General features: G+C 44.4%; 1 protein-coding gene across 1 annotated transcript in view; it reads left to right on the top strand.

Annotated features, from left to right (window-relative positions):
- The window catches only part of GPT2 (glutamic--pyruvic transaminase 2), a 27,142-nt gene extending 5,653 nt beyond the window's left edge, over positions 1–21,489 (top strand). The window contains exons 2-11 of the mRNA XM_082232929.1: positions 6,430–6,519; positions 7,660–7,768; positions 11,932–12,065; positions 14,771–15,014; positions 15,468–15,547; positions 15,632–15,768; positions 16,844–17,018; positions 17,406–17,561; positions 18,161–18,273; positions 18,399–21,489. Of these exons, the coding sequence (XP_082089055.1) occupies positions 6,430–6,519; positions 7,660–7,768; positions 11,932–12,065; positions 14,771–15,014; positions 15,468–15,547; positions 15,632–15,768; positions 16,844–17,018; positions 17,406–17,561; positions 18,161–18,273; positions 18,399–18,489 (1,329 nt within the window). The 3' untranslated portion in view covers positions 18,490–21,489. The remainder of the gene's footprint in view (positions 1–6,429; positions 6,520–7,659; positions 7,769–11,931; positions 12,066–14,770; positions 15,015–15,467; positions 15,548–15,631; positions 15,769–16,843; positions 17,019–17,405; positions 17,562–18,160; positions 18,274–18,398) is intronic.

Genomic DNA, 21,489 nt, shown 5'->3' with positions numbered 1-21,489 from the left:
GCGTACAACATCAACGAGGACGGAGCTTTATTGGCATCGCTTAAGTGATTTCGAGCCTCTCCCAACAAAACACATTGCTTTAAATAAAAGAAAGAGGGAAGAAATCTTTTGAGTACATACATGGAAGTGTGCCAAGGACACGACTCAACAAGAATCCGGGATCCTGTACCTGGATCCATACCAGAAAAACAAAGTGATACCTGGTTCTGGCCTATGCCATGTTTATTTGCGCACAGCCTACCCTTAAAAAGCCCTGCTAATTCCTCCTGTTCCTTACAGTGTACAGTGGTACCTCGGGTTAAAAACGCTTCGGGTTAAAAACGCTTCAGGTTACAGACTCCGCTAACCCAGAAATAGTACCTCGGGTTAAGAACTTTGCTTCAGGATGAGAACAGAAATTGCATGGTGGTGGCGCTGTGGCAGCAGGAGGCCCCATTAGCTAAAATGGTACCTCAGGTTAAGAACAGTTTCAGGTTAAGAATGGACCTCCAGAACGAATTAAGTTCGTAACCAGAGGTACCACTGCAGTGACCAGGTACCCTTGCCTTCTTTCTGTACAAGGGATGCAGGTTGATGCAGTGGTTTGGATGACTGACTAGGCCCAGAAAGGTCCAAGTTCAAATCCCTACTTGGCTGGTCTTGAGCTCTATATCTCATCTAACCTACCTTACAGGGGAGTAGGAAAAAACCATGTACAGTGGTACCTTGGGTTACAAACGCTTCAGGTTACAGACTCCGCTAAACCAGAAATAGTACCTCAGGTTAAGAACTTTGCTTCAGGATGAGAACAGAAATCGTGTGGCAGCGGGAGGCCCCATTAGCTAAAGTGGTGCTTCAGGTTAAGAACAGTTTCAGGTTAAGAACGGACCACCAGAACAAATTAAGTTCTTAACCCGAGGTACCACTGTATACCACATTGAGCTCCTTGGAGGTAGAGGCTGGACGGTATAAAAAGGCAATGAAGGCACTGCAGTGTGTCCTTCCTGTATCAGTTTAGATTGTTACCTTTTTATATTTTTGTAAACTGCTCAGAGGCGTTTTTGCAATCAAGAGGTGTAACAACTTGGTTAAATAAATAAAATGAATTGTTTGCCAGTTGAGTTAGGGGAGAATTGGAACAGGAAAGATACGTAGCAAGCAGACGTATGAATTGTGGCATCTCCTAGTGTGGTAGGGAACACCGAATGTTCCCTCCTCTGGTAGGGAACACCGAATGTTCCCTCCTCCTCCGCTTTGCACAGAAGGGTACAAAACCCTCCAATGTGCTTGTAATGATGGGTATTAGATACTGCATCTCAGACCCTCCAAGTGTCCCTATTTTCCAGAGGCAGCCCGGGATTTACAGAAGTCATCCCAATTTCTGATTTGATCCACAAATTTCCTGCTTTTCCTGAGAACAGCCCTATTGTCATTGCAGAAATGTTGGAGGGTATGGAGTTATGCAAAGGAGTTAAGTAATTATACAACCTTTAGAAGACATCTAAAGGCAGCCCTGTATAGGGAAGTTTTTAAATTTTTAATGTTTTATTTTTATATATGTTGGAAGCTGCCCAGTTCGATGGGGGCAACCCAGTCAGGTGGATGGGGCATTATTACTACTACTACTACTACTACTACTACTACTACCTATTTTCATCGGAGAAATGTTGGAGGGTATGGTAAGTGCTGATAGTAATGTGTTGTACATCATAAGCCTGCAGCATTTTTCCCCATGCTAAATTCAAGAGTGAGCCATTGGTTTTACAACATAATGCAACATTACAAGAGAATTGCAGCCTAAAAGACCTGAGGCTTTCCTTCCCTTGGCCTAATTTTATTTTCTTACAAATTATTCCAAATTGACCACTCTCTTTTCAGGGTTCCCTTAATATGAGGAGTAATGTACAGTGACATCCTCTGTTTGTTAGAGGTTTTACTTACAATTAAACAGCATATACATTTTCTTAGATAAATACATACAAATAATAACGTTAAAACGAGGTTATTCATCAGAAAAGCACATTCACACTTATATTATAAGGCATAGCAATATACTTCAGTTCCTTCTAGTTACATCACCCCTTTCTAGGGAGCCGTAAGGCTCATCAAACAGTCCGGTGCCATTTGAGGCCACTATCAAGACTGTTTAGCCTCCTCCTTCAGCTACAGCTCTTGTCGGCTTCAATTACACTGAAATGACACCAGCCCAGAGTAAAGCTGGCTTGACAAGCAGGACAGTTGCATCTGCGGTGAACCTGTTTGATAACAGGAGATTGCATAGGCGCGTGTAGGATTGCACCATCAGAGGTTAGCTCCAATGAGCTCAATGGGGCTTACCCCCAGACAGGTGTGTACAGGCTGGCCCCGTTAGACTGAACTTAGCAGGACTTCCTTCTGAGTAGATGCACGCAGGATCGCACTGCCAGCCTGCCAACATTTTGTGGTTGCTTAAGTGCCACAAGGACAGGCGAGGACAGCTTTAAAAGATGCATCGGTCTGTTATGAAGCTGAATTGACTCGTGCTTAAATTGGTTTTCTCTTACTGGAAAAGAAGGTTGCTTGACAGCACCGTCCTTTGCACATTTTCATGGAAGTTGACTCCAGCTGAGTCTGCTGGTTCTTTATTCCCAAGTTTGCAGCCAGTTGCAGCAATGCTTTGCATAGTTGTTTGGACACAAGTTTCATGCTTCCTAATATAGTTTTGCGATGTATATATCGAAGGGACGCGGGTGACACTGTGGGTTAAACTACAGAGCCTAGGACTTGCTGATCAGAAGGTTGGCGGTTCGAATCCCCGCGACGGGGTGCGCTCCTGTTGCTCGGTCCCTGCTCCTAGCAGTTTGAAAAGCACGTCAAAGCACAAGTAGATAAATAGGTACCGCTCCGGCGGGAAGGTAAACGGCGTTTCCGTGCGCTGCTCTGGTTCGCCAGAAGCGGCTTAGTCATGCTGGCCACATGACTCGGAAGCTGTACGCCGGCTCCCTTGGCCAATAAAGAGAGATGAGCGCCACAACCCCAGAGTCGGCCATGACTGGACCTAATGGTCAGGGGTCCCTTTACCTTTACTTATATCAAAGGTGCTTAGTATTCAGAGACTCAGATTGCTATGTTTTACCTGCACTCTCAGAAGCAGTGTGCCTCTGAATAGCAGTTGCTAGAAATCTCAAGTGGGGAGAGTACTGCTGCAGTCAAATCTTGCCTTTGGACCTCCCATAGGCATCTGGTTGGTCACTAAGAGAACAGGATGCTGGACAAGATGGGCTGTTGCCTTGATCCATCAGGCTTCTCTTATGTTCTTACTTGCGTTGTGTGTAAAATGTGCCATATTCAATAGTCAGCATGTCCAGGTGAGAGCTGGGAGAGAGGCCTCTGATGGAAATCCTGGAGAGCTGCTGCCAGCCAGAGTAGACAGTACTGAGCTAGATGAACATATTGTCCTGTGTTCCTATGAGTGCTTTTTGAGGGAGGGGGCAATTCCTCTCTATCCAGCCTTCTGACCTAGTTGCCCTTTTCCCTATAATTCCAAATAAGTGGAGGGGCTGGTTGTCACTTCTTAGAGGCGATGGGAAAGAGAGCCTGCAGATAAATGGCCAACTGACTCTATTCCAAGGTTGCCAGTTTTGAAGGAATTGCACAAGCTAAGTCTCTTCTGGTATGGCAGGGAGGGAAGTTTCAACTGGATTTCTGCCTTGCGTACCCTGGATTTTTGCCAGGGGCCCTGCCAGTAGGAAGGTTTGCGGGCCTGCTGTGTTTTAGCAAATAGCCCCCTGGTATTTTTCATGTCAAGGAAGACCTTTTCTCTGAGATGCCCTGTGTAAATGAAATTAGATCCCTGCCTGGGGTGGTGGTTCTGTTGTTTTTTCAATTCACAGTCAGTTTCTGGACAGCCTTTCTACTTTTGTCAGTGTTTGTAATGGGACCAGGATGAGGACCTGAATTATTTCCTCTAATACAACATATCCTCCCTTTCCTGAACCCCATGTTTCAAACCTCTCTAACCTTGTATCCATGACAGCCATTGCTTTAGTAACTATATCCAGGGGTTGCCTGATGTTTTTCTTTGGGAAAACAAAAACATTCCCTTAATTCCAAGCTTTGTCACTCTTGATGGGAGACCGAGAACAAGCTTGGCCTTTGTGCATCTTTGCACAGGCTGACTGAATATTGTAAATATATATGCTTAGCAAAATGTTTTCAGCAGGGTTCTTCATTTTAATATAAAGAGAGCTTGATGGCAAGCCAGCGCTCATCAAATGTTCTCTTGGAAAGGTTTGTTCTCGGCAAAAAAGGAAAGGAAAGGAAAAAGCAGCAACACTCGAGCTGTAACTTGTAAGGATGAAGGGCCATGGCGTACTTTTCAAATGTATGTCAATACTTTTAATATCAGAAGTCCTTGTACCAAGCACAGTGTGAAACTAAGAGATTGTAGAAACAAAAGAAATCGCAGCATAAACATGCAACAGATAGGTCTAGTTAATCAGTGCTCAGCAAAATGCTTGTAAAAGATTATCCCTCCCCCCTTTTCTCTTTATAATTTTTGCAAGACATCCAAATCTTCCACTTGCTGTCTCTCTTATTTTTCTAGTTTTGGTCTCCGTCATTGCTTGTTCAAAATACGCCTAAAGTACATTCTTTTCCTTATATTGCCAGTATAGAGTTACCTTATACTTAGTTGGTCAGTATAGAGTTACTGCAGCAGGAAAGGGCCATGGCTCTTGTCTGCATCTGTTTTGCAGTCAGAAGGATCCAGATTCAACCCCTTGCATCTCTTGGTAGGGCTGAGAGACCTCTGTCTTAAAGCCTGGAGAACCACCCCTACTCAGCTTTGACAAAATTGTGCTAGGTGGACCAATGGTCTCCCTCAGTATATGACAGCTTCCTATGTTCCTGTGTTTTAGGCTCAGTCTAAAAGGAAATAATTAAAAATAACCCTCTGTCAAAGCATAGGGTCAGGACTACTTCCCAAAAAGTCAATTTAGGTGACTAACAAGATTGCATGTTTAGCCCAGAGATTGGGCGGTTCGATTTCCCATGGCAGGTTTGGGAAAGATCTTTTCAAGATACCATGGTGAACCTCTGCTGATTTGAACAGACAGCATCTGTGAGGCAGGCTAGGGTTGGAAACAGTGGCTGTTCGTAGGTTCCATGTTTCCAATTCTACAAACTATGATTCGGAGGATGGGAAGCAAGCCCTGTGGTTCATGTGTTCCTTCCTGGTTTGATCACTTGTTGTTTTAATTGGAAAACTGTCATTTGAGCAAGCTTCTTTATTTATTCATGATTGAACACCACAGTTTGATCCTGATTTGCAATCCTGGAAAGGAGGGTTTGATCAAACCATAGTTTGCTGTTTCCACCGTAACTGCAAACTGTGGTGTTAGTCATCCAGTGAGGCAGAGCTGCAGCAATAGCCTCCACGCACCAGCATCCCTACTGCTTCCTCAGAGGGGTGAGGTGGAAGCATTGTTGGGGCTGCATGGGCACACTGGCAGAGCCAATCCTGCAGTCCAGCCAGATGTCCATGCAGCCCCACCTTCATTCTAGTTTCACCCATGCCCCTCTCTTCTGTGATGCCAGTGCCAGCAGGCTTCTGCTATAGTTCTGCCCCAACAGGTGAGATGCTCTTTCCTCCATGCCTCTTCATACCAACTACTAGGAGAGAAAAACCGGAGAAAGTTATTGTCATTATGTTCTTGATTCTGGGCTTTTCAGAAATGGTAAGTTGGTCATAGTTGGAAACACAAGGCTGAGTAAGATGGACCTTTGGTCTGACCCTGCAGGACTCTTGTGGTTTGGTCAAGCCAGGATATTATTCATTAAACCAGGCCTGCAAGGGGTGAAGAGAATGTGTCAGCATAGGACATTTTACTGATCCTCCAAGCTATGACCTAGACTAGAGAACTGGAAATGTGATATCTGAATACACTCAGTGATTTGCCCATGACCACCCAGCTTGCTGCTGGAATGAGCAGAGATTTGAATCCACATCTTTCCAGTTCAAATGTGACACTCCAACCACGTGTTTTTCCCAGGACTTGAAAATGGAAGTGGAGGGGGTGTCTTAGGGTTGCTTCAGAGGTGGCATTTGCCCTACTCTGAGATTATCTGTGTAAGGAGGCACAAATCTACCATCTTTTGAGAAAGGTGTTACAAGGGTTTTTGTTTTGCTGCAAATGCGCAGGGTTTAAAGCCAGTGTTTCCCCACTGTGCTGGCTTGACTCAAACACTCTTCTCTCTGGGCTTCTGCCTTTTTGTGGGGGACCAGGTACAATTCCTTTCGCCCCGGATAGCGGTAGGCAAAACTTCTAGCACCTTGATTCTCTTCTGTTCTTTGTCAGTGTTGTTTTGTTGCCGTCGTCCTTTGCAAATGGTAATGCATGTAAAAAGCAATACAGTGTGTCCTTCCAATCTGCTGTATCTGAATAGAGCTCATGTGCTTTCTCCTCTTAGGGGATCAAAAAGCCTTTCACAGAGGTCATCAAGGCCAACATTGGGGACGCACACGCCATGGGTCAACAGCCCATCACCTTCCTTCGTCAGGTATGATAGTTCTCAAGCCATTGCAGGCTCTCCCAGTGGTTGCTGGTGCCCATTGCAACTGGTAGGGCAGGAGGCAGGGCTCCCAACAGCCAGTAGACTCACCAATGACAATTAGAGCGAACTCATTCTAGTTTTGTCCCCATCCTGCTTGGATTTACGAGGGCAGCGTTGTTTTGCAGAAGCCAAGGATGTACCTGGATAGAAGACTAGGAGGCCTTGACTTCTACGGAAGCAAAGTGGGATTCAGATGTAATCAATTCACACTTGCTGCAGTTTGAGCTGCTGTCAAAAAAGGAAGGCTAGGCTAGAGGCTGTGCCGTTTTCAAGCATTAATCCAGAGCTTGCCAACCTGTTTGGACTCATGGGCACATTATTATTATTATTATTATTAATAGTTATATCCCACCTTTCCTCCAAGGGGCTCAAGGTTTTCCTCTTCCCATTTTACTCTCACAACTAAGGTAGGCTGGGCTGAAAGACAGTGACTGGCCCTAGGTTCCCCAGTGAGCTTCATGGCCAAGTGTGGGTTTGAACCCTGGTCTCCCAGACCCTAGTCCAGTGGTCTTAACCACTACACCCCATGGGTTCTTTGGCAAACTGGAGAAATTGCTGTTGGAACCACACACAAATATCTCTCCACCGAGCACAAATCACAGCCTATGCTACAACCGAAGCACTTCAAGCCCAGTTGGAGTTGGAGGAGGAGGGAACCCTGTTGGCACCAGGGAAAGCCTCTGCAGTTGTGTGTGTGTGTCCTTGTGGGTGACACATTGCTGATCTCTGCCCTAAGACAAGGGCAAGCAGCTACCACCCTCAAGAAACACACACACCCTGATCTCTGAAAAGCTGCTTGTGTTAGCATTAAGGCCCTGGTGCCTATTGATCAGCTGTCATTGATCACTCTGGAGCTGCCAGACTTTACTGGCAAATCCTAAGGGACTTTTTTGGGGTTTTTTTATGACCTTTCTGACTTAAAAACTAAGCAGCGGTCCCGATTTGAAACCTACCAGGTACTTTAGGTAATGGAGGAAGGTTGAAAAATGACGTTTGAAAATAGAACAAGGAATGTTCAGTAGCAGTGAGGTCTTTTCATGTTTGAAAACCAGTTTTTGTGTGCTTTGTTTTTTCTCAACCATGTAGGTAGTTGCGCTTTGTACGTACCCAAACCTGTTGGACAGCCCAAGCTTCCCAGAGGACTCTAAGAAGAGAGCGAGACGAATCTTGCAGGGTTGCGGAGGGAACAGCTTAGGTACTCCTCTCATATTACTAATTTAATTTAAATTATAGATCTTCCATGACAATGGTTTTAATCATAGGGTGTTAGTATACAGTCATATTTCTTTGGACTTTTAAAGAAAGGAGAACATCCAAATCATTTTTTCCATGCACATTTTATCAATGTGCATGCCTTTTCTTACCCAACCTTCCACAATCTGCACACCAGTTTGGGTACTGTTGACAACTTTGTGTATTTTCTTTCCTGGGCCTCATTTGCACTATGCATTTACATCAGTATTATACTACTTTAAACAGCTGTGACCTCCTTCCCAAAAGGCTGCTGGGAACTGTAGTTGGTTAAGGGTGCTGAGAATTGTTAGGAGACTCCTATTCCCCCCTCACAGACTTCCCATTCCAGAGTTCCCTGGGTTAGAGAGATGAATTGTTAAGCCCCTCTGGAAAGTGGCAGAATTACTTCTGAAAGCTTTGTGGGACGCTGTACATAGTTGCATCATGTAGCCGACTCCTCTTTCCTATTCTTTGTTTTCTTGCAGACCAAAAAACCTTTTAGGCTCAAGCCATGTTCAGGTGAATTAACTTTCCTGCAAACAGGAAAATCAGGCAAAACAGAATTCCCATTGCATAGAGTTTGCTCAAGCTTGTCCTCCTCAGGAATAGGGAGCCCAAGTAAATACGAGGCCAACAATACTGTCTTATGCACATCTCAGTAGTGAGTCCTGCTGTGTTCAAAGATGACTCACTCTCAGGGGCTCACTCTTACATGCATTTAAGCTCTCGATCCCAGCCTAGTTTATTGGGAAGTAAGCCCCACGTGACTTATTCCCAAACAGGTGTACATAAAATTGCAGCCTAATTTAACCCAGTGCCATAACTCTTCCCCCCACCCCTAAGAAAAGTTAAGAGAAATTGTGTTTATGCTGCTGTTATCTAGGTAGTGCTTTTGTTGTAGGGTATGACTGAGAACTTCAGAATCTGACAGCCTTTATTACTTCCTTTCCAGGCAGGAAAAGAGAGTTATCATGGCATGACTAGAGGCATAATTAAAATAAAAGAGCTGTTCCCTAATTTTTTTGTGATAAGTGCCTACTTGACATTTGGCAGGACCAATCAAAATCAAGGGCGAGGGAAGTACAGCCACTTGCATTAGATAACATTCAGTGCTGCTCCCTGTTTCCTTTGAACATTTTTATATTGTTCTGAGGCACAGCCATCCCCAACCTAGTGCCCTTTAAATGCTGTGGACTACAATTCCCATCGGCCCCAGCCAGCATAACCATTGCTTGGGGCTGGTGGGAGTTGAAGTCCAAAATTATCTGGGCAGCACCAAGTTGGGGCAGCCTGTATGTTTGCCTTGCTTGTTCTTCTAGGTTGTGCTTGGCCTCCTTCCTTTCTGTTGACTGCTTTCCTTTTCATGAAATCACTTGAAGGCTTTTTGTGCATTAACAGACTGGGCTGTAGGAGCCAGCCAATCCGGAATCCATTCACGACCTGTGAAAAGCAACAAGCACAAAGCAGAGTTGTCACTGAATAAAGGATACATTCACGCTTGGGTATTTCCAGTGTAAATGTGGCTAATTGCCAAAGGTCTGTTTGCACCATTAACTCCTTTTACATACTGTGAAATCAGCAGCAGCCCAAATTTGAGTTTTGCCTGGATTGGGATATGTGAACATACCCTTTCAGATTCTGTTATCTTCAGAATGTCAATCTAGGTCTTTTTTCAGATGGGAACATGTGAAGTTCCCTTATATTGAATTGACACATTGGTCCATCTAGCTCAGTGTTGTCTACACCAGTTGGCAGAGGAGTTCTGGGTTTTCAGACAGGGGACGACTCCCAGCTCCAGCTGGAGATGCTGGGGATTGAACCTGGCACCTTGCATACAAATATCTCTCTCTCTCTCTCTCTCTCTCTCTCTCTCTCTCTCTCTCTCTCTCTGTGTGTGTGTGTGTGTGTGTGGTAGGCAGCCTTGAATTCTGACTAGCAGCTCTGCTCTTAGTTAGTTTGGCATGTGACATTTTTATTTATTTATTTTGCATTTCCCAGCGCTTTGATGGCCTTCAATGTATCTCACTGCAAAAATATCTTTTTAAACCATTATAAAGGAATGTTAGCAGCTTACAATAGGCTCACTTCTAATGGCTTCAATCCTGCCTATTCTGAACATTGCTATTTGTTTTTTAAAAAACCAAAACCAAAAGGACCATTTCCAGATCAGCACAGCCCCCATCCCACAGCGATTTTTGTTTTCACTGAAGCAGAAATGACATTGCAGCTGCTGCTTTTTCCTGATGTAAATACTTTGTGTGCTAGTCTGCTTACTTCTGAATAATACCCTAGGACCAGAGCAGCATGTAACATTTTTTGAAAGCACACTGATAAGCAAACATGTTGTGTCTTGATGACCAGGATGTGCTCAGAAACCTTGGCATTGGACAAGTGGTGAAGGTTCATAAGTTCTGTGTGGGTTTGTTTGTTTCGTCTTATCCCCCATGAGAGATAAGAGCCTCCTTCTAAGACTGCTACCTGCGTCTGGAGGATGGCTGAACAGTAATTTCTTAATGAGATACAGCAAGAAAATTTAAAAGCTGCACATTAAATACTCCCTGTTGCTCAACAGTAAATCTGAACTTCAATAACCTTGGCCAGCTGGCAGATAAAATCCCTTGCTGGGCTGATTTTAAGTAGCCACATAGCAAATGCTTGCCTTTGTGTTCTCTGTCCTTCCACTCCCACTCGTGCACAACTTCCTAGACCATAAAGATTTGCCTAATATTGATTCAATTTTGAAACTAGTTTAACTAGATCTATAAGGAAGTGCGACTGTGTGAGAGGGAAGCCAGCCAGTTCCCGTCTCTCTTTGCTGTGTAATGAGGAGTCTCTTTGTCTGACCCAGGGGAAAAAAGCAAAAGTTTTCTTCACAAGGAAGTTTCTAGTCCCTGTGATGCTAGAAACTGGTAGGTAGCAGCCTTAGCTCTGCTAGTATCACAGGCACACTACTTGAATGCAGAGTCTCAGTTAATTAGTTCCTATACAAAGCCATCCTAGTACCACAAGTACAATGGTACTTGTACCTCGGGTTACATACGCTTCAGGTTACAGACTCTGCTAACCCAGAAATAGTACCTTGGGTTAAGAACTTTGCTTCAGGATAAGAACAGAAATCGTGCTCTGGCAGCATGGCAGCAGCAGGAGGCCCCATTAGCTAAAGTGGTGCTTCAGGTTAAGAACAGTTTTCAGGTTAAGAACGGACCTCCGGAACAAATTAAATACTTAACCCGAGGTACCACTGTATTGTGTGTGGTAACTGTTGTGCTTGGTACTAAAAAGCAGGTCTTTCATCCTAGGCTGGCTGTGCTCACAAAAGAAAGGAAAGGCAGCCTCCATCGAGATTAATTGAAGGTATTAGGACTCATGGTTGATGGAGAAGGAAGAGACAAGTACACAGCTTATTGAATGCATTCTGCTATGGAGACTGCAGGGCCTTCTTAGCTATAAGTAGGCTGCTGGATGAGTTGATCTGCATCTCTCAGGCATGTGCTCATAATTGACTTGGTAGTAAAGGTGATGCAGAGAGTTAACATGGAAGAGCCGTTGTTACAGCTCTTCCTACTAGGAAAACCTACCCATGCATTTGAAAACGGGTAAGCAGAAGAGTCACTTGCACAAGTGTGATTAGGATTGCCTCTGCCTCTAAACATTTCAGAGGAAAAGAAATGGGCCAGTAGTAGGGATACGCAAATTTGCCAATTTCGAGTTTTCTCATGGTTTTTAATTTCTCATTTTTACACTTAAGTTTGGTTCTCCACATTACCATTATCTGTTAGGTTTGTTTTTTTAAAGTTATCAGGAAAAATTGTCAGCATTTTTGTGCAAATCTTTCCTCTTATCCATTGTTGTATGCAGTTTTGCCTAATACCCCCCCTTTTTTGCAAGTAGTTTTTCCTAATATAACTTTGGTCTGTTTTCACTGATATTTTTATGAGTGTGTTTTGTTTGTTGGTTTCAGTACACACTACCTGGCTGGGGAGCTGCATTGCAAAATTCAGAGTGCATTTAGAAGGGTGGCTGAGTTTTGTTCTGGACATCTCAGTGACAAGCCTGTTCTGGGATTGCAAATGTTTCTGCTTGTCTGAGTGCAAATCTCTAATGATGACCCCATTTCCCTTACAGGTTCCTACAGTGCCAGCCAAGGGGTGAACTGTATCCGTGAAGATGTTGCAGCCTACATTGAGCGACGGGATGGAGGCGTTCCTGCAGATCCAGAGAACATATACCTGACAACGGGAGCTAGCGACGGTATTGCTGTATGTTTTGTTTTTTAATATATTATTGTTCTTATGATAGTGCGGTTCGGTGGTTAGTGTCAGACTAGGACCTGCGAGCCCAGGGTTCAAGTCCCCACTCAGCTATCAAGCTTCCTTGGTGACCTTGGGCCAGTCACTGTCTCTCAGCCTAACTTACCTCACAGGGTTGTTGTGGGGATTACGTGGCAGGGGGAGAACCTTCCCTTCAGCTCCTTGCAGCAAAGGTGGGATAAAACTGCAGTAAAATCATTATATTTATATTTATATTTATATCCCTTCTTTCCTCCAAGGAACTTGAGGTAGTATATATGTTTTATCGTCATAACATGATCAATAATAGGCTGAGACTGGCCTTGAGGTCGCCCAGTGAGTTTCGTATTTGAACGCTGGTGGCCAGGGCCCTAGCCCAGAAGTGGAGAACCTCAGGCCCAGAGGCTGAGTGGGCTCTTTCAGGCCTCTCTGTTTTGCCCTCAGGCCTCATGCTCTCTCCCATCATGCCCTCCTCAAGTATTTTTTGCCTGGTTGAAATGCACTCTTGAACTCTGATGACGCCTCCTACTTCCCTGGACAGAGAGGGGTGTGTGAGTATGTGTAGACGCTAGCCTACTGTACAAAGGAAAAATTTACATTCATTGCTCCACCCATTATTATTTTTTGCCTCGGTCCCTGCTCAGCACTGGTATGTGGCCCTGGAAGGTTGCCCAGAAGGAACTGCATCCCTCAGGCTTAAAAAGTTTCTCTGTCCTAGTCCAGTCTCCTAACACCTACACCCCACTAGCTCTAGACATTGAGACCCCAAGCTGGGTGTACTCTGGCCATATAAAATGGAAACCTATTGTTTGGCATGAGCGGCATAGCCTGAGTGAATGTACTGTACATAAATCCCTAGATTCCTATAATAGTAGAGTTGGAAGGGACCACGAAGGCCATCTAGTCCAACCCCCTGCAATGCAGGAATCTTTTGCCCAATGTGGGTTTCGAACCCATGGTGCTGAGATTAAGAGTCTCACGCTCTGCCGAGCTATACTTGGACAGCACACGTTCTGAGCTTCTGCAGGGTTTGAATATTTGTTTTGCAGTTGCCCAGAGAGAAAAGAGGAGATGAAGGGGGGAAGGAATACAGAAGCAGCCATACAAGGGATGAAATGGGCAAAGAAATAGTCCTAGTTTTGAAATTTCTAGCCGCGGCCTTCATATGGTGCAGAAGTGGACGGGCGTTCTTCTCTCTGTTTATGATCTCCCCCCCCCATATTGCTTCAGTTCTTTGTCTCTCTGGCCCCAGGCATTTCAAAGGAATGAAAGGCGTCTATGTCAGGACCTGTTCATGTGGAGGCCCTGCTTGCAAGGTTTCTCTCCCTGAAAAACAAGATCAAGGCCCTGCTTGTGTGTCAGTGGCCTGGCTTGATCTAACAACCAAAACAAGAACCGTTGGGGGGGGGGGGACTGATTTTGTTTGGCACATTGAGGGGGAAATTCCTTTATTCTATAAACTAATGCTCTTCAACCTTGGGTCCCCCATCATTTCTGACCATTGCCTAAGCTGTCTGTGGGTGGTGTGAGTAGCATAGGGACCCATGGTTAAAGGACATAACGCATAGTTAAACATGGTGCAAGATCTCCTCCCCCAGACCTCGCCCCCTTCCCTCCCACTAACATTGGCAACCCAAGTGGGTGAAATAGTGCCAGTGCAATATTTGTTGACCTTCAGCAGGAAACCCACCTCGGCTTCAGTATCTATAGGGTGGCGTAGGTTTGCTGCAAATGGGGGGTCTGTCAATATGTAACTTTGAAATCCTACACCCCGCTTCCCCATCCTGCTTATACATTCAGGCATTTTGGCTGCCTTGCAAAAAAAAAACCTTAATGAAAATGCCATCGCCTGGCACAGTTTGGTATTGCAGCACCGTTGGGCCGGCGGTTTTATTGATTCACCCAGTGTTCTTGGCCTCTGGGTTGGCAGTGGATCGAGGTGGACTACTAGCTGCTTATGTTAAGCATTGCCAGAAATGGCACACATCTCTGTGCTTGGCCGCACTTGCTCCTTTTCTTCTCGGAGGAGTAGGAATCGCTTCTTTAGATTCATTATCCCTAAAAGCCAGCAATTAATCGAATTCAGCGGGAGCTCAGTGGTGGATCATTATTTTGGAGGATTTGGCATGGCTTGTGCCCATCCAAGCCAGCAAGAGAGTTCAAGGGCTCACTCCAGCCAAGCAAAAACACCCCCAGGAGAGGGCAAAAGGAGGGTCAGTAAGGGGGTGTGGCTTGGGGGGCGTTCCGAGGGCCAGATAGCATTTGGCCCCTGGGGCTGAGGTTCCCCCATCTCTGTTCTGTGTTCCCAATATAAAAAGAACCTGGTTGGATCAGACCAAAGTTCCACTTGTAACTTAGTGGGGGAGCATGTGCTTTGTAAGCAGAAGATCCCTGGTTCATTTACCAGGTGGGGCTGGGAGAAACCCCTGTCTTAAATCCTGGAGGGCTGCTGAAAATCAGTGTAGACAACACCTAACTAGATGAACCACAGGGCTTATTATACTGCCCTTCCCCAAACACTCTTGGTTTTTCAAACACCCTCAAGAAGAAACTTAAGCACTTTTTAGAAAAGCCTGCAAAATATTGTTGTAATGTTGATGCTTTCTTTTATTTGTTTAGGGGAGAAATGGAACACAAACTTGTTAAATAACTTTTGCCTTTCCCTCTCCCTCCAGACTATTCTAAAGATCCTTGTCTCAGGGGGCGGAAGATCCCGAACTGGAGTGATGATCCCAATCCCCCAGTATCCCTTGTATTCAGCTGCTATATCGGAATTGGATGCCATTCAGATCAACTATTACCTTGACGAAGAGAACTGTTGGGCCCTAGACGTCAATGAACTACGCCGCTCCTTGAATGAAGCCAAAACATACTGCAATCCAAAGGTCCTCTGCATCATCAACCCTGGAAATCCCACAGGTTTGCAGAACTCCTCTTTGTCTTCATGCTGCAATTTTCCTTCTCTAATGACTTTTCACCCACCTGTCCATCAAGTGACATTAGTGGTGATGTTAGGCGATGGGCAGGAGGACAGCTTTTCATCCTGCCTTTGCTGCGTGCCAAAGCAGGAAAATTAAATCCCCGCTCATCAGCTCATGAGTGGGGGTTAAGACCCTTTGCAAAAGTCCCTTTGAAGCAGATGTGTGCTTCCCTTTTAATGGAGGGGAGGGGGGAGAAGCAAGGAGTCTCTCCTCCCCCATCACTTACTTAGAGAAGCATGGGGCTGCTTCAATAAGCATTTTTGCAAAGGGCTTTAAAGCAGAACACACACACCCTTTATTTTTTCTTCTGAGTTTGAAAGATTACAGATTTATTGCTTACAGATTTTTATGAATCAGAGCTCTCTGTTTTCTCGCGCGCCTCCTAATTTAGGTCAGGTTCAAAACAGAAAATGCATTGAAGATGTGATCCACTTTGCCTGGGAAGAGAAGTTGTTCCTTCTAGCTGATGAGGTAATAAAAGCATTAAATTGCAGGCCACATCTTTTACTTTGTTCATAAACAAAGAATACATGTGCCTTTTTCTGCTGGTTACAGGTTTATCAAGATAATGTCTACTCGGAGAGCTGTCAGTTTCACTCCTTCAAAAAGATCCTTTATGAGATGGGACCAGATTACTGTAACAATGTGGAGCTTGCTTCTTTTCATTCTACCTCTAAAGGATACATGGGCGAGTAAGTTTTCGTAGTGCCTCCTTCCCCCCCCCCCCCCATGACTGTGTCCTGGTTCTCGTATCTCAATAAGCTGGAGCTTTGTTTCTCTAGTCCACCCAAACATGCTGACTCCCAGAGAGGAGTTTCTACCCACTTTGCTCCCTGCTGGGCTATTGAGGTCAGTGCAGGATGGTGTCTTGCCAAATCAACTTCGCCCTCTTCTCATGACACTAGAATTTGGGGGGTATTCAATGAAGCCGAATGTTCAAAGATTCAGGGCAGACAAAAGAAAGTACTCCTTCATGCATCATCTTGGATGTTTCCCCCCACAAGAAGTAGTGATGGCCACCAACTGGCTGTGGTGACTGTGTTCATCCTCCACTGTTGAAGCCCCTGATTGCCAGTTGCTAGGAATCACACGCAGGTGGCATGTGCTTCCTGGCACCCTTTCAGACTACAGTTCCCAGGATTCTTTGGGGCAGCCGTGTGTGTTAAATGTATGGCGGTCTGCAGCTATGCACCTACATGTAAGGGACTTCGGCCCCCCCCCCACTTTATTCTGTTTACTCTTCCCCCCCAAAAAAAAACTTTTCAAAAATGTAAATTGTGTTTTTATTTTTAAAAGGCTTGTCCGTTTTACTGAGCTACAGTAAAAAGGAGAGAGAGAATTCATAACATCTTTGGCTGTACAGACACTGCTCCAGCTGCTTCATGACTGCCCATTAAAGATGCTCTCCAGATGTTCCTGGGTTGCAGCTCCCATCATCCCTAGCCCATCAGCTGGGGCTTCTGGGAGTTGGAGTCCAACAGCATCCCAAGGGCAATGCATTGGGGGACACACACCCCTTTGGCTTGAGATTTGTCCCACTTGTGTTCTAAAATTCAACGCTTCCTTGAGGTTTTATACTAGTGGACTGATTATATTTTAAGATTTTTCTACCCTGCCTTTCAATCAAATAATGTTCAAGGTGTTGAGAAGCAACAGGTGGCATGTAATGCTATCATTATCCTGAGAGTTTCAGAATGTGTTGTTTTTTCTCCTTTTCTATTTTTCTATTCACTACCCCCACCCTCCTGACTCTCCCATTTTTCTCAGGTGTGGCTACAGAGGCGGCTACATGGAGGTGATTAACTTGCACCCAGATATTAAAGGGCAACTTGTGAAGCTTCTGTCAGTCCGCCTGTGTCCGCCGGTCTCAGGTCAAGCAGCCATGGATATTGTCGTGAATCCTCCTGTACCTGGGGAGGAATCGTATGCACAGTTCATCAAGGTGTGTGTGTGTGTGTGTACATCTACCTTGTGCAGTAATAACAAGAGAATCAGAATGACAAGCATGAGAGGGAAGCTAAAGTGATACCTGCATCTCCTGAATCCACACGCAGATTCTTATATTCAGTGCTGGGATACACAACACTTCACCAAAGCTCCCTTTGCACACATCTGTCAAACTAAGGTGGTTTGTGTTGCTCATCAGGGTGGGGTGGGAGGAGGATGACAGAAGGCCTAGGAAGTTTAGAAAGCGTAGGGCTGTGCTCAGAAGTTTTGAGAAGCACCACCCTAAGGAAGAGAGGAACTGCAGGGCAACACAAGCCATTTCTGTTGTACATAGTTCCTTTGCCTGTGGTGTGATGTTGCTGTGTGTTTCCCCTCAAATCAGGAAAAAGAGTCTGTCTTGAACAACCTCGCCAAAAAAGCCAAACTGACAGAAGACATGTTCAATCAAGTACCGGGGATTCACTGCAACCCTCTTCAGGGGGCTATGTATGCTTTTCCACGAATCTTCATCCCTTCCAAGGCCATCGAGGTAGCAAAGGTGAGACTTCTCCCCAACCACTGCTAATACTTTTGCTGCAGTTGTACAATTGTTGCCATTCCAGTTTTGGAGGAGCCATTCTCCAGGCCAGGGGAGCTTTGTTGCTTTTCTGGAGCTGCTGTACTGCTTTGGGGAGACATCAGTACTTTTTTTACAGGAGCTAAATTGAATTTTCCTGAAGCTCCATTACTCAACAGGGGTGGCGTGTCCTGGATTTGCAGGATCTCATCTTGGGCCATCTGTAGCACACTAGTATGATTATATTCCTATCCTTCGATATTGGTCCTTTGACAATCAATAATAATGTTTATGGAAACATCGTAGTGAACACACCACCCGTCTGATTCATGTCTGTCAAACAGCTGTTAAAGAAACACACGGACAAGTTGACAGTCCCTGGTGTGACCAACTTTAGCTTTGCCAGATAGACGAACAGATAAAAGTATTTGGAAGCATCCTTTTTTTATAATGAAAGGAACGTAACTGCATAGATGGACTAGGTGGCTGCTGAGGTCTCTTTTAGCTCTTTGATTCCATGAAAATGGGACTTGCTATTCACTCTCTAGTTTCTAATTATTACATCATTTTTATTTCTGTAGGCTCATAAAATGGCTCCCGACATGTTCTACTGTATGAAACTTCTGGAGGAAACAGGGATCTGTGTTGTTCCTGGAAGTGGCTTTGGCCAAAGAGAAGGCACTTACCACTTTAGGTACAGGGTTGACAAAGCATGCTGCAGTGTCAGCAGCTGAATTAAATTTTCTTTCTTTTTGATGACATGGTCTCCATGCTTCTAAAAGTCATTTTATAATACTTTTTCCCCTCCTGTTTCCCCAGGATGACCATTCTCCCTCCGGTAGAGAAGCTAAAGATCTTACTGGAGAAAGTGAAAGACTTCCACATAAAGTTTCTCAAAGAGTACTCTTAAGCAAAATTAAGACTCTCTTCTATTCTCGCTCTCTCTTTCCAGAAGAGAAATCCAAACAAAGCTGTGAGGGGAAAATGTTCTTTGTCTTCTTTTAATCAATCAAATCCACACTAGAACGGCTAGAGCCCAGCTATGAAATTTGCGTACCTCCAGCCTGAGTGTGTACTGTTGCTTTAATTTCATGGAAAGAAATGGAAATAAGGGCAAGAATTGGGGGGGTGGGGGAAAGAGTGCCTTGACTCAATTTTTATTTCTTAGCTTGTGTGGCTGGCTGGTCTGATGAAAAAAAAAAAATTAGTAATAGTTCCAATAATTCTCATCGAGAATTTCCCTATTTTGAAACAGCAACCCTACAAAATTTACCTTTGGTCTTAAATATGAAAGCAAAATTTAACTAAGCTGGCAATTGAGTGTCAATAAACACCCTTCTATAGAATTTAAAAAAATCCCTTGTTTTGTGTATTTTAACAAGGCATCCCCTTCTATCTTCCATATTTTAAAAGCTGCATTCTTCCAGTAAATTGGGTATAATATGGTTCGTGTAAACTGTTGTGCCGTTCTCCTTGGCCTAAGCAAGGCAGCAACAGATACATTTTGTGGTGGATGTCCTGTTCAGACTCAACATTTGAGCACTATGCCACGCTGTGGGCATTAGGTATGTCATTCCTTTCTGTTTCAGGATTTAAGAAATGCCTCAAATTTATTCTCTGAGAACCTAGTGAACCCAGACTAGACTGCCCCAGCATGTGAACTGATGCCAGTCATGGTCTTTGCATGGAAAAAAATCACAAGTATGAGCTAAATAAATAAAATTGAGAGCCTATAAGGGGGAGGCGTGGAACAGCTATAATCAGGACACAGAACTATCCTCCTTTCATTTGGCTAGGTGCTGCTTTAGAATGTAGATATTGAGTAAATTAGCTAAGCAAAGGAGATGCTTCTTAGCTATAAATTGGAATGCACCTCAGCATGGTAGCAAATAAATACAAGATGCCGATACCAGAGGGAGCATTTTCCTATGTGTGAAATGATCTGCCAATTTTGTTCAACAACATACTCTGCAAAAAAGAAGCATATTTTGATCACTGACCGATAATAATAAGGTCCAACGTTGAAGGAATGTGGAAATGTCACAGTGAGAAAGGGTCCAATCTGGTAGTATAATCTTGCCTAAATATTCAGTCCCCTCTCAGGGCTGCTATTTCAACCTGAACAGGCAACTGGAAGTTCTGTGAAAATCGCTATCCCATGGCTGTTTCTTTTGTTTCTAGCCTCAGAAAGACAGGCATTTTCTCCAAGGTATGTCACATGGGCTGAGTTTCTCTTCTAAGAAGTAGAAGTGAAAATGAGATTGCAAGAATGCCAGTAGGCTATTTAGCATGGCTATCCAGAGTGGAGTGGACTGCCTGACTGCTACTATCGCCCAGGTTCATGACACTTTGCTCTCCTACAGTAGATCTATGAGTCTCCCGTGTTGGTCCAACTGGGCTTCATTTTACGATACAGTGCGAAAGTACCATTTCCTCCCCCATTAATCCATCTCAGTCTTGTACATAAATAGGGGTGCCAATTTCAATATTGGGGGAGCAGGTAAGCCCTGCCACACATAATCGCACGATGCAGCGCATGCACATTGTTTGAATGGCAATGCCTAGCAACTTGTGGGGTGGGCTGGCCCCCTCAAATATTTTATTGTGGGGGAGCAAAGGCCCCTTGGCCCTCGGAGTTGGCTCCTGTGTACATAAACCTGGCTTAACTTTTTTTTAGGACTGCTGCTGTTGCTGACCCAAGTTTCCAGAATGGTCCAAGTGAACAAAGCAATTACGACTGCAGATTACCCTGCGTACTTGACTATATTGCTGAGTTGAATTCCAAAGGGGCAAACAAATGTATCTTACAGGTGGTGTTAATTCTAAATGGACACATTGCCATCCGAGAGCAGCAGAAACGTCCTTTCTGCATTTTTGTCCCCTTAAACCTACCATTTTACTGACAAGGATGGCGATATCGGAATGCTGAACACTCAGCTTGCTGGCGCAACTGCTTGGCATAGTTTCCTAAGCATTGATTATGTGAACTACTGAAAACTAGCATGTTTCACTCTTGGAACACTGCAGTTTAAACAAAAAAACAAAGGAATTGCACTTTCCCTCCCTGAAATCTGGCTTCAGGCTCTCTGCTTGGGGAGGGCCGTCATTGAACATACAGTGCAAGAGAATTCTGTGCTCTACTCGTGATTACTATATATTTTTATATACTTTTGTAAGTTTTATTCCCCCATTGGGTTTGGGAAGGGTGGGAGGGAAGGGTAGTATTTGTAGTCTTAACAAGCCAGTGGGTTTTCTATTTACCTTGTGTTTACACCCAGTGTTCCTGAAAACAATGCAAGGTTTACATGTTTCTAAATAACTCTTTTTGCAGGGATGTTTTAAAAGGTTTGCTTTTTCCTCCCACACCTGTTGTTTTCTGCCTTTTTAAAAATGGGAGCAGGAATCCTTAGAGGTTTAGTTATTAAATCAAGGATGCTGACCTACCTTCCTTTGTGTTTTCTAAACACTGTTACGGTGCCTTTTGATTTCTGGTACGCCGAGGGAGAATGAATGGGTTTGTTGTTGTTTTTCCCTGCATCTTTTGAGAAATGATACGATCCTTCCACAGTTGATTTGACATATTTGTAAGTACTGTGATGAGCTGCTAAAATTGAACTTGGTTGTCCTGGAGGCAAGGCGGTCATCCTTGGAATCTATTCCAGAGTGGACCTCAGTGGATGCAATTCCCAAATAAACGGTTTCGAGATTGCAGGTGGAGAATGTTACTACACTGATTTTTTGTTCTCTCTTTTTAAAAAATGTACGTCCTTAATGAGTAAGGCAATATCTAAACATTGTGATGCATGCTCGTAGGTTCACATTTCCTACAGGTGCTCCTCATGCTGTTCTTGGGATGACTTTTTAAACGTACCTACAACTTCGAAAAATTAAATAAAAGAATGGTTGGAAA

The sequence above is a fragment of the Podarcis vaucheri genome (genome assembly GCF_965113315.1).
Source record: "Podarcis vaucheri genome assembly, chromosome: 7".
Taxonomy (NCBI): Eukaryota; Metazoa; Chordata; class Lepidosauria; order Squamata; family Lacertidae; genus Podarcis; species Podarcis vaucheri.
The sequence above is the reverse complement of the archived record's forward strand: the minus strand, read 5'-3'. Positions and strand labels throughout refer to the sequence as shown.